Below are 14,193 nucleotides of genomic sequence, written 5' to 3' on the forward strand. Positions count from 1 at the left end.
TTATGACATATTTATTTTTCAATCCATTTCTCTTCATTTTCTTTGTCCTCCCTGCTTTTATTTTCACTCTCTTCATACCTATATTTATTTAAAGTGTCTGTATTATATGTAAAGGCGAAGATAAACGGCTGTATAACATGGACTGGCCGTTGTCCCTCCTGACCTTAGCATCACAGCTGCATAGAAATACATACTGTCAGTCTCAGATCAAGAGAGCCGCCGGCCAGTCCGAGCATTGCGATGCGATCATTGTCTGTGTTATACGGCCATCCGACTTTGCCCTTACTGCCTGACTGTACAGCAAAATTCAAAAGGATTTTCCAGTTTCAGAAAAACCCTGTCCCCATGCCCTGTTTGTTTAAAACACAGCTTTACTCACCCTCCCGGGATCTTTGCTGAGTCTACGTCGCTGCTCCTGGTGTCTGTTATTGTCTGCACGCTGCATTGAATCACTTAAGGTACCGTCACACTCAGCAACTTTGCAAAGAGAGCGACAACAATCCGTGACATTGCAGCGTCCTGTATAGCGATCTCGTTGTGTTTGACACGCAGCAGCGATCTGGATCCCGCTGTGCCATCGCTGGTCGGAGCTATAAGTCCAGAACTTTATTTCGTCGCCAGGTCGGCGTGTATCGTCATGTTTGACATCAAAAGCAATGACGCCAGCAACGAGCATAGGGTCCCTAGATGTGTGTCGGATCGGTACACTCCGGCTGTTTGACATGGAGCTAACAACCAGCGAGAACGAGAAGTGAGTCGCCGTTACCTCACTGGATTGCTCCTGCATCGTTCTGGAGTTGCTGTGTTTGACGTCTCTACAGCGACCTAAACAGCGACGCTCCAGCGATCTAGTTTAGGTCGGCTCGTTGTCTATATCGCTGCAGCGTCGCTGAGTGTGACGGTACCTTAAGTTCTGCAGCTCTGAAAAAGCAACTATGGGAAACAAGACAGTCATGCTAATGTAAGAAAATATGAAAACTTAGGGCCTCGATTCATCAAAACTTTTACTCCAGAATACATAAAAAGCTTTGAGAAGTGGCAAACTTTAGGCGCATCATGAGGCTATGCTAAAGTTTTCGTTACCTACGTTTTTTTCACGACATTTTGGACCAAGCTATGATAAAGCAGACAAAGCTGGAGTGGGATGGAGGCATGACAACCCCCACTCCTCAAATTCATTCAGATCTGTGGTATACCTTACTTCAGTCTCCAGTAATGGTACCGTCACACTAAGCGACGCTGCAGCGCTACCGACAACGATGTCGATCGCTGCAGCGTCGCTGTTTGGTCGCTGGAGAGCTGTCACACAGACAGCTCTCCAGCGACCAACGATCCCGAGGTCCCCGGTAACCAGGGTAAACATCGGGTTACTAAGCGCAGGGCCGCGCTTAGTAACCCGATGTTTACCCTGGTTACCAGCGTAAACGTTAAAAAAACAAACACTACATACTTACCTTCAGCTGTGTGTCCTCCGGCGCTCTGCTTTCCTCTGCACTGTCAGCGCCGGTCAGCCGGAAAGCAGAGCGGTGACGTCACCGCTGTGCTTTCCGGCTGGCTGGCGCTGACACAGGATGCAGGAGGAGTGCAGAGAAGCACAGCGCCGGGGACAGACAGCTGAAGGTAAGTATGTAGTGTTTGTTTTTTTAACGTTTCCGCTGGTAACCAGGGTAAACATCGGGTTACTAAGCATGGCCCTGCGCTTAGTAACCCGATGTTTACCCTGGTTACCAGTGAAGACATCGCTGGATTGGTGTCACACACGCCGATCCAGCGATGTCAGCGGGAAGTCCAGCGACGAAATAAAGTTCTGGACTTTCCTCAGCGACCAGCGATCTCCCAGCAGGGGCCTGATCATTGGTCGCTGTCACACATAACGATTTCCTTAACGATATCGTTGCTACGTAACAAAAAGCAACGATATCGTTAACGATATCGTTATGTGTGACGGTACCTTAAGGCTCAAATGGAGGTGCTCATCACCTTTCAGACGCACTGGATTTAAGAAGCGTGCGCCTCTGACTCCAACACGTTATCTCATCAAGATCGGTTTGAAAATCGTGTCTTAGTCTATCGGGGTCTGAGTCTTCATTAGATATGGCATTTTTGAATGTTAATGTATAGACCAGGGCTGCATTTTCTCATTTACAAGCTTATAAGTGGGGAAAATCTATCAATTCCATTGTTTAAATCTGGCCATTCTGCTAAATTCTTATGATGTTCTTTTAATCTCAGCTGAATTTTATCTTGTCATGTAGATAATCTTTTTTTCAAATCGAAGATATCAAACAAAGTTGTCTTGAGAATTACATCTACCGTATATACTCGAGTATAAGCCGACCCGAGTATAAGCCGACCCCCCTAATTTTGCCACAAAAAACTGGGAAAACTTTTTGACTCGAGTATAAGCCTAGGGTGGAAATGCAGCATTTACCGGTGAATTTCAAAAATAAAAATAGATCATTATTTCCCCATAGCTGTGCCATATAGTGCTCTGCACCGTTCATTATTTCCTCATAGCTGTGCCATATAGTGCTCTGCACCGTTCATATTGTCCCATATCTGTGCCCCATATATGCTCTGCACCGTTCATATTGCCCCATATCTGTGCCCCATATAGTGCTCTGCACCGTTCATATTGCCCCATATCTGTGCCCCATATATGCTCTGCACCGTTCATATTGCCCCATATCTGTGCCCCATATATGCTCTGCACCGTTCATATTGCCCCATATCTGTGCCCCATATATGCTCTGCACCGTTCATATTGCCCCATATCTGTGCCCCATATAGTGCTCTGCACCGTTCATATTGCCTCATATCTGTGCCATATAGTGCTCTGCACCGTTCATATTGTCCCATAGCTGTGCCCCATATATGCTCTGCATCGTTCATTTTTGTCCCATAGCTGTGCCCCATACAGTGCTCTGCACCATTCATATTTCCCCATAAATGCTACACATAAATCTGTGCCGCTGCTGCAATAAAAAAAAAAAAGCCATACTCACCTCTCTTGCTTGCAGCTCCCGGCGTCCGGTCCCGGCGTCTCTCCGCTCTGACTGATCAGGCAGAGGGCACCGCGCAAACTATATGCGTCATCGCGCCCTCTGACCTGAACAGTCAGAGCGCAGATAGACGCCGGGAAGATGGGGCGGCGCCCGACGGCTGGAACGTGGACAGGTGAATATGACATACTTACCTAGTCCCAGCGATCCTGGCGCTCCCCGCCTGTCCCACGGTCTTCTGTGCTGCAGCCTCTTCCTCTATCAGCGGTCACCGGCACCGCTGATTAGAGAAATGAATAGGCGGCTCCACCCCTATGGGAGGTGGAGCCGCCTATTCATTTCTCTAATGAGCGGTCCCACGTGACCGCTGAAGAGGGGAAGAAGCTGCAGCACAGAAGACCGTGGGACGGCAGGGGGAGCGCCAGGATCGCTGGGACTAGGTAAGTATACCTCAGCGCCCTCTCCCCCTCACCCGCCGACCCCACCGCTACCCTGACTCGAGTATAAGCCGAGAGGGGCACTTTCAGCCCAAAAATTTGGGCTGAAAATCTCGGCTTATACTCGAGTATATACGGTATCTATATAGTTTAATTCAAATATCATCGCTGCCCCAGATTCTATTTTGTCATACAGTATTGCACATTCCTATATATCTGCACATATTTTGACATTTTTAGATAAAATAGCAAAAATGTTCATGTGGTATTGTTTGTGCACAAGCGCAGGGCTCGGAAGGGAAGGAGCACCAATTGAATTCTAGACCACAATTTTGTCTGGAATAGATTGAGGATGCCAGGTCACATTTGAAGAGCACCTAACATGCCAAAAACTACATAACTCCAGAAATGACCCCATTTTGAAAACACACCAATTAAGGAACTCATCTAGGGGTGTAGTGAGCGTTTTTAACCCTAAGGCAATTCACCGAATTCTATAACATTGGGTTAAGTCAATGGAAAATTGCCGATTTTTCTACTAAAATGTTGCTTTAATTCCAAGTTTTCAATTTTCAAAATACTTTGGGCCCAGCTCCTTTTTTTTGGAAACACACACCCGTAAATTTAGTGGGCTCTCATTTCTACAGAAATGCCAAACCTGTGGACACTAAATGTGGTTTAGGCCCACTAATGGGCTCAGAAGAAATGGGGGCATTTGAATTTGAGAGCGCAGAGTTTGCTGGATTTATTTAAGGCCATAGCCCTTTTCCAGGCGCTTGTGCTACAAGTAACATGGAAGCGCCCTATATTTCTATATTTCCTGAGTGAAGAATTGCTTTTTATGTGGATTGAGTTGAAGCTTTTTTTGGTAACATTTTACATAACATTTTGGATCACATTTATCCGGCGCTCTACACCAGGGGTGCCAAACTGCATTCCTCGAGGGCCGCAAACCATGCGTGTTTTCAAGATTTCCTTAGCATTGCACAAAGTGCTGCAATCATTATGTGTGTAGGTGATTAAATTATCACCTGTGCAGTACAAGGAAATCCTGAAAACATGACCTGTTTGCAGCCCTCGAGGAATGCAGTTTGACACCCCTGCTCTACACTAAGAACTTATATCAGGGCTTCTGTCTAAATCTTGACGTGATTCAGATGAAAGCCCCGAGGGATCCGTTCACTATAATGAGCAGTAGAGTTACTCTGGACTCCGTCTAGCCTGCATTCAGCAGTATCTTTTCAGGGATGCAGAATACTGTGGAACCGAGCCTTACTGCGATCTCTGGGAGGCAGAATAAACAAAACAATAGCAGGTCAAGAATTGATGCTGTGCAGTATAAGTGATTAGACGACTTTATTTTTCTGGTCGGTTCGATTACAGCGATACTAGATTTGTATCTCCTTTTTTTATGTTTTGCCACTTTTCCAAAGTTAAAACTATTTTATAGAAAAAAATAATTATTTTTGCATTGTTCTATATTCTGAGAGCTATAACTTTTTAATTTTTTTATTTTTCCACTTATGGAGCTGTATGGCAGCTTGTGTTTTGCCTGACAAGATAACATCTTCAGGTATACCATTTTTATTTCCATTTGACTTTTTGATCGCATTTTATTTATGGCAGTGTGATGAAAAAGCTTATTTTTTTGCCATTTTTATATATTTTATTTACGGAGTTCACTGAAGCAACATTTTGTCACTATTTAAAGCAATTTACACCAGAATTCTGGTGAAATTGCTTTTGCTGAATAGTGGCCAAAGTCTTTTACACAAAGGTGAGTTGCCAAATTTAAGAGGAAAATGCTTCGGGGATCAGCATTTTTTGTCCTTCAACATCTTTTTGGTAATTTCCTGAGCTCTTGTTCATCGTTTTTGATTGCTAATGTCTTTTGCACTGGCATCTTCCCGGGGTGTGGTTTGAGCCAAGGTGCGCCGTGAGCTGGGAATAAAACCGGCACATGTGCATTACAGTACATTAAAGAGCAGAGCAAAGTACGCCCGCACAGGAGTGAGAATGGGGGCACTGTAGGGATGACATAGGACGTGTCATCCACATGAAGCACGGCAGGAGGATGATGATTGTGGGGATAGAGGAGGAGCCGAGCAAGACCAGTGATGCCCATTGCCTCGGACTGCGCTGTATAGGGGAATTATAAAAGGTATTTTGTTGGGGTATGCAAAGGGTGTTGGGGACTAATATATATTTTGCTAGACTGCTGTAAAAGATGCATTAAAGGTGGTAACATTAGTTTAAATTGGGAAAACCTGGTGACTATTGAAGTTCACCCTTAGTTTAGTTTGGTGGAATAGGTAAGGAATGCAGTAGTTATAGGGGTTGTCCACTTTATCTTTATTTTAACATGGGCTAGGCACATGATTTTGTGCCATATACTAATATATAAGTTCTAGTGCCCCTCTTCTCCATTATGGAGCACCGTCTGCTTGTTAGGGCAGCCTTTCTCTCAGACTGCACAGTTCTTCTCTTTGCAGAGAATGTAACCAGACTTGTCCAGCTGCCTCCTCCAATTAAAAAACATGAGTGCCGAGCAGTTGGTGATGAAGGCTGCACTAACTAAAGTAAAGCTCAGTCATTAATCACGCGTTCAGCATATTTATAGTCTAGGATTGTTGACAGATCCTGCAGCACTCATTAAAAAAAAAGTTAAATCTGCCTGGCAAAAACACCACACAGCAAAACCACAGCAACCTGCTTTAAAAACGCTTGTGGTCTTGAGCTGTACTGTAACAGGTGTTAAAGGTATATTTAACAAGAACAGAAAAATTGCTATAAAATTACAATAATAATGTAATCTAACAATAGAAAAAATGCAATGTGGAAACCTAGTGTTAAAGAGTTAAGGCCCCTTCACATTAAGCGACGCTGCAGCGATACCGACAACGATCCGGATCGCTGCAGCGTCGCTGTTTGGTCGCTGGAGAGCTGTCACACAGACCGCTCTCCAGCGACCAACGATGCCGGTAACCAGGGTAAACATCGGGTAACTAAGCGCAGGGCCGCGCTTAGTAACCCGCTGTTTACCCTGGTTACCATCCTAACAGTAAAAAAAACAAACAGTACATACTTACCTAACGCTGTCTGTCCTCCAGCGCTGTGCTCTGCTCTCCTCCTGCACTGGCTGTGAGCACAGCGGCCGGAAAGCAGAGCGGTGACGTCACCGCTCTGCTTTCCGGCTGACCGACGCTCACAGCCAGTGCAGGAGGAGTGCAGAGCACAGCGCCGGGGACAGACAGCGTTAGGTAAGTATGTACTGTTTGTTTTTTTTACTTTTAGGATGGTAACCAGGGTAAACATCGGGTTACTAAGCGCGGCCCTGCGCTTAGTTACCCAATGTTTACCCTGGTTACCAGTGAAGACATCGCTGGATCGGTGTCACACACGCCGATCCAGCGATGTCCACGGGAGATCCAGCGACGAAATAAAGTTCTGGACTTTCTTCAGCGACCAACGATCTCCCAGCAGGGGCCTGATCGTTGGTCGCTGTCACACATAACGATTTTATTAACGATATCGTTGCTACGTCACAAAAAGCAACGATATCGTTAACAATATCGTTATGTGTGAAGGTACCTTTAGTCCGTGCATATATTGATTACCTATCCTTATGATGGGTGATCAATATCAGATCTGTAAGGATCAACACCTAGCACACCCATTAATCAATTGTTATCAGCTAATCTATGGCAATATTGAACAGAGATAAACAGGGCAGCTCCTTTCAGTATGTAGTGACTGCTGCATAGCACTGCAGATACAGTGGGGGAAATAAGTATTCGGTCCCTTGCTGATTTTGTAAGTTTGCACACTGACAAAGACATGAACAGTCTATAATTTTAAGGGTAGGTTCATTTTAACATTGAGAGATAGAATATCAAAAATAAAATCCAGAAAGTTATATTGTATAAATTATATAAATTTATTTGCATTTTGCATTTCTTGTCTGATATAATTCCATTAACGGAGCGGGCTAATATCTAACGAGGTACTGGTGTCCATCCTACCAGGCTGACCAGGCCCTGTTTCACCGGTGCTAGTGAAAGGGGCCTCTCAGCCTGTCAGGATTGTGAGCGACTGCGGCGCCACGTCAGCGGCTTTGTGGGCCACATCCTCTCACTCTCCGTTCCTCCCTGGAACCCTGTGGACTGAGGGTGTTTTTGTAAAACTGTGCCAAGCTGAACTTACGTGTCCCCAGTTGGTACACAACGTCACGTTGGTGCAAGTGCGAAAACCGAACCCCGTGATCCCTCCCAACTTAATAGTGACGTCAGGCAGGGTGGCAGCGGTGGGATTCTGCATGATCTGTCTGGTGCCATCCTTCACAACATCTAAATCGATGTTTGCTAAGATAAAAAATAAGAAACTCCTTATATTAAAGTGTGAGGTTTGGATTATGCGGAAGGGATTGCTACTTTATGTTTTCACATGGCATAAATTTATATTACTTCAACAATTTGTCTGAATACCCATAGAAGAAAGCCAGATAAACAGACTGACTCTCTGAACAGGAAGAGTTCTTGTAGAAAAACCCCTTTGAATTATGTAGATGTTTATTTATTAGTATTCGCCAAACATAAAATAAACTTTGCAGTTGATGAATAGGAAATAAAGTACAATGGAATAAAATGTATTATACTTAAAAAAAAAATTATATTTCGAGTTTAAAGGGAACTTTTATTTCAACAATCTTTACATAAATCTATACCGTAGGCTATTACTTTGTAATAGATCTCATGAAAAATTAGATTCTTTCTCCATTGATGAGCTACTTCTTCTCCTTAACCATGATTGCTGAACTCACCATCAATTCTGAAGTTCAACTCTGTGGCTGCCAGTATAGGGAGGTGTCAGGTTACCACTCCTATTATATGCTATGTAGAAGGGAGTAGAGGAGCAGAATAGAAAAGAAGCAAAGGGAGGAGACACATAAAGATTGTGCTGAGCTATGTAGCAAGTCTTTTACCTCATCCCAAAGCTGGTTTCACATCTACACTGCTCAATACTGTTTTATAGGTTCATGCATACCACTTCTAATTTTAGCCATGTCCTAACTATGCAATTATGAGCAGAAATCCATCTGTATATGCGGTGTATGGGAGTCACCATAGCAGCTACTCTCCTCCCACCAGCTAAGAGTCAATTCCAAATGAAGAGATATAGTTTGCAGAGTGCAAAACTAATGAAACTGCAAGATGAAAGTCATATAATGATCTGAATTATTCCTCATGTACACCCACAGGAAGTTTTTTTTAAGTATTTATTGCCCTTTAAAGGTAGTCTGTCAGCCCAAACTACTACAAACTAAGCATGTGTCCTTGTAGGGTATTTAACCCCTCTAAAAAAAATTACACCTTTTGTGTTCTACTCGCTGCGACTGTTCTGCAGAAATTGAAGATTAATCATAAGCACTGTTCTGCCCACTGGTTTTCCCTGCCCCCACCTCCCTCACTGGTGATTGATTGCTTGAGGTTTCTCTGCAGACAGTGCTCTCCAGGTAATCCTGCCATGTCTATAACCAGTGAGGAAGGCTGGGGCATACAAAAGGCCACAACAAATGTGCACAGATCACCCTTATTAGCATATCTGATTTAAACTTCAGTTTCCGTAAAATTGAGGCAATGATTAGAACGGGTATACGGGTATACAGGTGGATCTCACAAAATTAGAATATCATCAAAAAGTTATATTTATTTTAGTTCTTCAGTGCTAAAAGTGAAACTCATATATTAGAGTCATTACAAGGAGAGTGATCTATTTCAAGTGTTTATTTCTGTTAATGTTGATGATTATGTCTTACAGCCAATGAAAACCCAAAATTAATTATCTCAGTAACTTAGAATACTTTATAACACCAGCTTGAAAAAATGATTTTAACATCCGAAATATTGGACTACTGAAATGTATGTTCAGTAAATGCACTCAATACTTGGTCGGGTGTCCTTTTGCATCAATTACTGCATCAATGCGGCGTGGCATGGAGGCGATCAGCCTGTGGCACTGCTGAGGTGTTATGGAAGCCCAGGTAGCTTTGACAGCAGCCTTCTGCTCTTCTGCATTGTTGGGTCTGGTGTCTCTCATCTTCCTCTTGACAATACCCCATAGATTCTCTATATTCTCTATGGGGTTAAGGACAGATGGGTTTGCAGACCAATCAAGCACAGTGATACTGTTGTATTTAAACCAGGTATTGGTACTTTTGGCAGGGTGGACAGGTGCCAAGTCCTGCTGGAGAATGAAATTTCCATCTCCAAAAAGCTTGTCGGCAGAGGGAATCATGAAGTGCTCTAAAATTTCCTGGTAGATCGCTGTGCTGACTTTGGTCTTGATAAAACACATTGGACCTACACCAGCAGATGACATGGCTCCGGAAGCCATCATTGATTGTGGATACTTCACACTAGACCTTAGAAATCAAGGTCCCAGAATCTGGAGGACGAGTGGAGAGACAGGGAATCCAAGCTGCTTGAGGTCTAGTGTGAAGTTTCTACAATCAGTGATGGTTTGGGGAGCCATGTCATCTGCTGGTACAGGTACACTGTGTTTTATCAAGACCAAAGACAGCACAGCCGTCTACCAGTAAATTTTAGAGCACTTCATGATTCCCTCTGCCGACAAGCTTTTTGGAGTTGGAAATTTCATTCTCCAACAGGGCTTGGCACCTGTCCACACTCCCAAAAGTACCAATACCTGGTTTAAAAACAACAGTATCACTGTGCTTGATTGGCAAGCAAACTCACCTGACCTTAACCCCATGGAGAATCTATGGAGTATTGTCAAGTGGAAGATGAGAGACACCAGACTCAACAATACAGACAAGCTGAAGACTGCTATCAAAGCAACCTGGGCTTCCATAACACCTCAGCAGTGCCACAGGCTGATCGCCTCCATGCCATGCCGCATTGATGCAGTAATTGATGCAAAAGGAGCCCCGACCAAGTATTGAATGCATTTACTGAACATACATTTCAGTAGGCCAACATTTCGGATGTTAAAATAAATTTTTCAAGCTGCTGTTATAAAGTATTCTAATTTATTGAAATAATGACTTTTGGGTTTTCTTGGCTGTAATCCATAATCATCAACTTTAACAGAAATAAACACTTGAAATACATCACTCTATTTGTTATGACTCTATATAATATATATGTGGCGCCCCAGGGTCCTGGTCATCACAGTGGCATTGCTTTCCTCCAGAGGAGAGTGATGCTACATTTGGAGGCAAGAAAGGATAACTATAACCAGGTACCACAAACATGCAACACATTCACACTCCAGGCCACCAGGGGGAGCTTTTATCCTATTTACTAGGTGAATCCCCATATATATATAACTGTTAGTCTGTAGGGAAAGTCAGTGAGTTCCAGATATCAGTCTGAGGAGGACAAAGGGGCAACGGAGCTGTGCATGCCGCAGAGCTGCAGCTCCCAGAAAGAGACATTTTGAAGGCAGAATTGATTGCAATGAGCATGCAGGAGAGGAAGCACAGGAGAGGATACCAGAGGGGGACCAGCCCCGAGCGGGCTGCCTCCATCTGAGAAGCAGAAACACCGGTAGCCGAGACACTGAGGTTGTAAGGACCTCCATGCCTTACTTCAGAGACCGGCAGGACAGCTAATTGCACGGTACCTGTCCGCACCCACACCCAGGAGGCACGGTGACACCCCACAGAGCCGGATCATCTAAGAGATCCTATAAACAGGCTCAAGTCACCAGTCATATGGGTTTTGTCCTATCCTATCCTGGGGACAGAGAGAGATAACATCTGTGAGGACCTTATGTGAAGCTTAGCAGTAAGGGACTACACCACTACAGCACAATGGAAGGCGTCTATTCTCCACCTGGATAAGGGGACTCTGGACTTGCCTCCGAACCGGCCAGACCCTACCTGCCCTGTGGTCTGGTGCCCTGGACTGTGGCTGCTGAAACCAACAGTAAACAAGGTAAAGAGACTGCAATCCGGTGTCCTCTTTCTTCTCTGCACTTCTCACCATACTACCATCTACACACCGGGAGCCCTGGGGATATACTTCACCTGTGGGAAGATAAACCGTCTAGCTGCCATAACATCACCTCAGTGGACCCCTTAAAGCAGCGTCGGTCCCCACTGACCGAATACCACAGGTGGCGTCACGAACATAAACTTTATCTCTTTAAAGACCTTACCCTGCGCCCAGGGCCACGGAACGAGTCGCCACCGTGACCTCCCCCTGTGAAACAGCAGGACCCGGTACCCGGTACAGCAGGCTGCCCTGTCGGGGCGACCCGTATGAGTTTCACTTTTTGTATTGAAGAACTGAAATAAATATAACTTTTTGATGATATTCTAATCTTGTGAGAAGAACCTGTATAAATAAATAATCTTTATTTTTATATAGCGCTAACATATTCCACAGCGCTTTACAGTTTGCACACAATAATATCTGCATGTATATGATGTCTTTTTCAGGCAGGTGAACACGCTAAGTTTTTCGAGAGAAAGACGCTTGAGGAAATGCCAGTGTTTTTCTTCTTGAAGGGTCTTCATCTTGAAAAACCCTGCTTGTTTGCCCACCTGAAAAATACTTTGTGAGCACATTTTTATAGGCTATATATCCACTGCAGGGCGGTGTGTTTGATGGCAATCTGTCGGGTTAAACTGAGTATAAACTAAATAAAGTTATGTAAGCTCTCATTGACCTATTGGATTGTGCAAATGAAGAGTAGGAAAAGGAATGTCTTATTTGATTTAACATATTAAGTGGTTTGTACATTTTCTCAAGCACCTAAGGAGTTAAATGATTGAAATTTTAAAATAGGGAACATTACTATCCATGCTCCTGTTACAGGTACACCCATTGTTAGTTCCCAGGCAGCAAGTTTATTAAAGAAATGGCGACAACTGAAATGTCCTTTCCACTTAACTGAAAAGTAGTGGACCCAAAACAAATATCGAGTAGGGAAAAAAAAGAGAAAAAGAGAAAGGCACTTTTTGAGAATTGTATTAAAGGGATTTTCACTATACAGTAAAATAAAGCTCAATGGACCAAGGGGGCATCACATAATAAACCTGTACTTAGACGGGCGCTGACATCCTCTTCCATCATGCATCATGTACTGCCCCTACCTGATGTTAATGTCAGCAGTCTAGTGTGGGACACAGCTGCACACCTATGGGACGTGAGTACAGTTTTTTATTACTCCCCTGTGCAAATGGGGCCTCATTCTTAATATATTAGAAAAACTTTTTAAAATACAAGGTTTGTCACACATCCCAACCATATACAGTAGGTTTACTTTGACCTCACGGAGATTTGCTTTAGGAGAGTACTGCCAGATGATGATGCCCGTTCTTCTCTGGGCTGATATATCTGAGTTGCTTCTTCTTCTGTGGGGCTTATTGAGGTAAATGGGACAATTTCAGAAATTTCTACAAAAAATCTGCTGCGCGTGAACGAAACCTTGAAACTGAAAATATAGTTATCTTCCATTAGTAGATACATTATGGCCAGTTGTAATCTTATTATGTCTAGAAAGTCATAATTAGCATTTGTCATCTTAAGTAACGTTTCATAAGATGTCTTGTTCTTCCCTGCAGATGTTCTATCTTTCAACAATTTTGTATACAATCAACTTTGTGTGGCAGACCTTCAGTAATTTCAGAAGAAGAATAAGCCACGACTTAAATCAGGTCAGTCAGCACATGTCAAATAAAGCTTTGATTTATGCTTAAAGGTTGTCCTACCCGATTTTATTTTTCACTAACCGCTTACAATGATCTAAAATAGGAGTAATACTGACTTTACAAATCCACTATGGCTTTGTTCAATGCTTCCCTGCTCCCTCGCTAGTTTTTGCTCCCCAGGCTCCAGCATTGATATGGCGTGTTGACACGTGAGCACTGCAGCCAATCACTGTTACTGAGGTCTCCTACTGATTGGCTACAGTCTTGCCTTTGTGTACACTTTAGATTTTGTATTCAGTAGCGACTGAAGCATTTAAGGAACTTGAGAGAAGGACGGTTCTCACTTTGTCTATCTATTGGCCATTCAGGATGAGTTTGCACGTACATACACGGGCAATGGTGTGACAAGTATTAGCATTAGTATTATTCGATTCATTCTGCCCAATCCACAGGCAGCACGAATTAGACACCGACTATGTTATTGCAGCAAATTCTGCATCATTTCTGAGAAAACATACTTTGAGAAACTGCCAGGAAATGTGTCTTTTGAATGGCCAGTCCAAGGCGGGAACCTCGCAGTGTATCCTTTTCCTGCTCCCTTAATCTGACAGATCTCTCCTTAAGGGACCTGCCTGGGACTCGGTATTCCGAGATGCATAGTCCACTTTTCAAAGTACCAGTATCTTTTCTCTGAAACACTGCAGCATTTCAGAGTAAAGCATACTGTACATGGCTACATTGACACAGGCAGGTCCGACCCCTGCGGCCTGTTGTCTGGGCAGCATGAATCTACTGTCGGTTTCCATTGTAAGGAAACCGGTCCCGGGTTTTCCCTAAATTATCCTCTGCCACTGTCTTTTGTTCCTCAGTAGCAATGACCCTACAACGCTGTGATATAAACCCAGTTTCCCTACTTACCTCAAAAAAGTGTTTTATAATTGTTCCGCTCTGTATGCTTATGTGCCAGACAGCCCAATGGGTGTCTCCAGACAATGCTTGGCGTCCCCTCTGTATCATCAATGACCACTCCAGCCTTTATTGACATGGATGATGCTTCCTGCGCCATCAAAGCTTG

At 43.8% G+C, this 14,193-nt stretch overlaps 1 protein-coding gene across 3 annotated transcripts in view; it reads left to right on the top strand.

The window, feature by feature from the left end:
* The window catches only part of TMEM116 (transmembrane protein 116), a 79,560-nt gene that overhangs the window by 41,980 nt on the left and 23,387 nt on the right, over positions 1-14,193 (top strand). For all 3 annotated transcript variants that reach the window (XM_069754834.1, XM_069754844.1, XM_069754839.1), the window contains exon 5: positions 13,032-13,124. In XM_069754834.1, the coding sequence (XP_069610935.1) occupies positions 13,032-13,124 (93 nt within the window). The remainder of the gene's footprint in view (positions 1-13,031; positions 13,125-14,193) is intronic.

The sequence above is a fragment of the Ranitomeya imitator genome, chromosome 1 (genome assembly GCF_032444005.1).
Source record: "Ranitomeya imitator isolate aRanImi1 chromosome 1, aRanImi1.pri, whole genome shotgun sequence".
Taxonomy (NCBI): domain Eukaryota; kingdom Metazoa; phylum Chordata; class Amphibia; order Anura; family Dendrobatidae; genus Ranitomeya; species Ranitomeya imitator.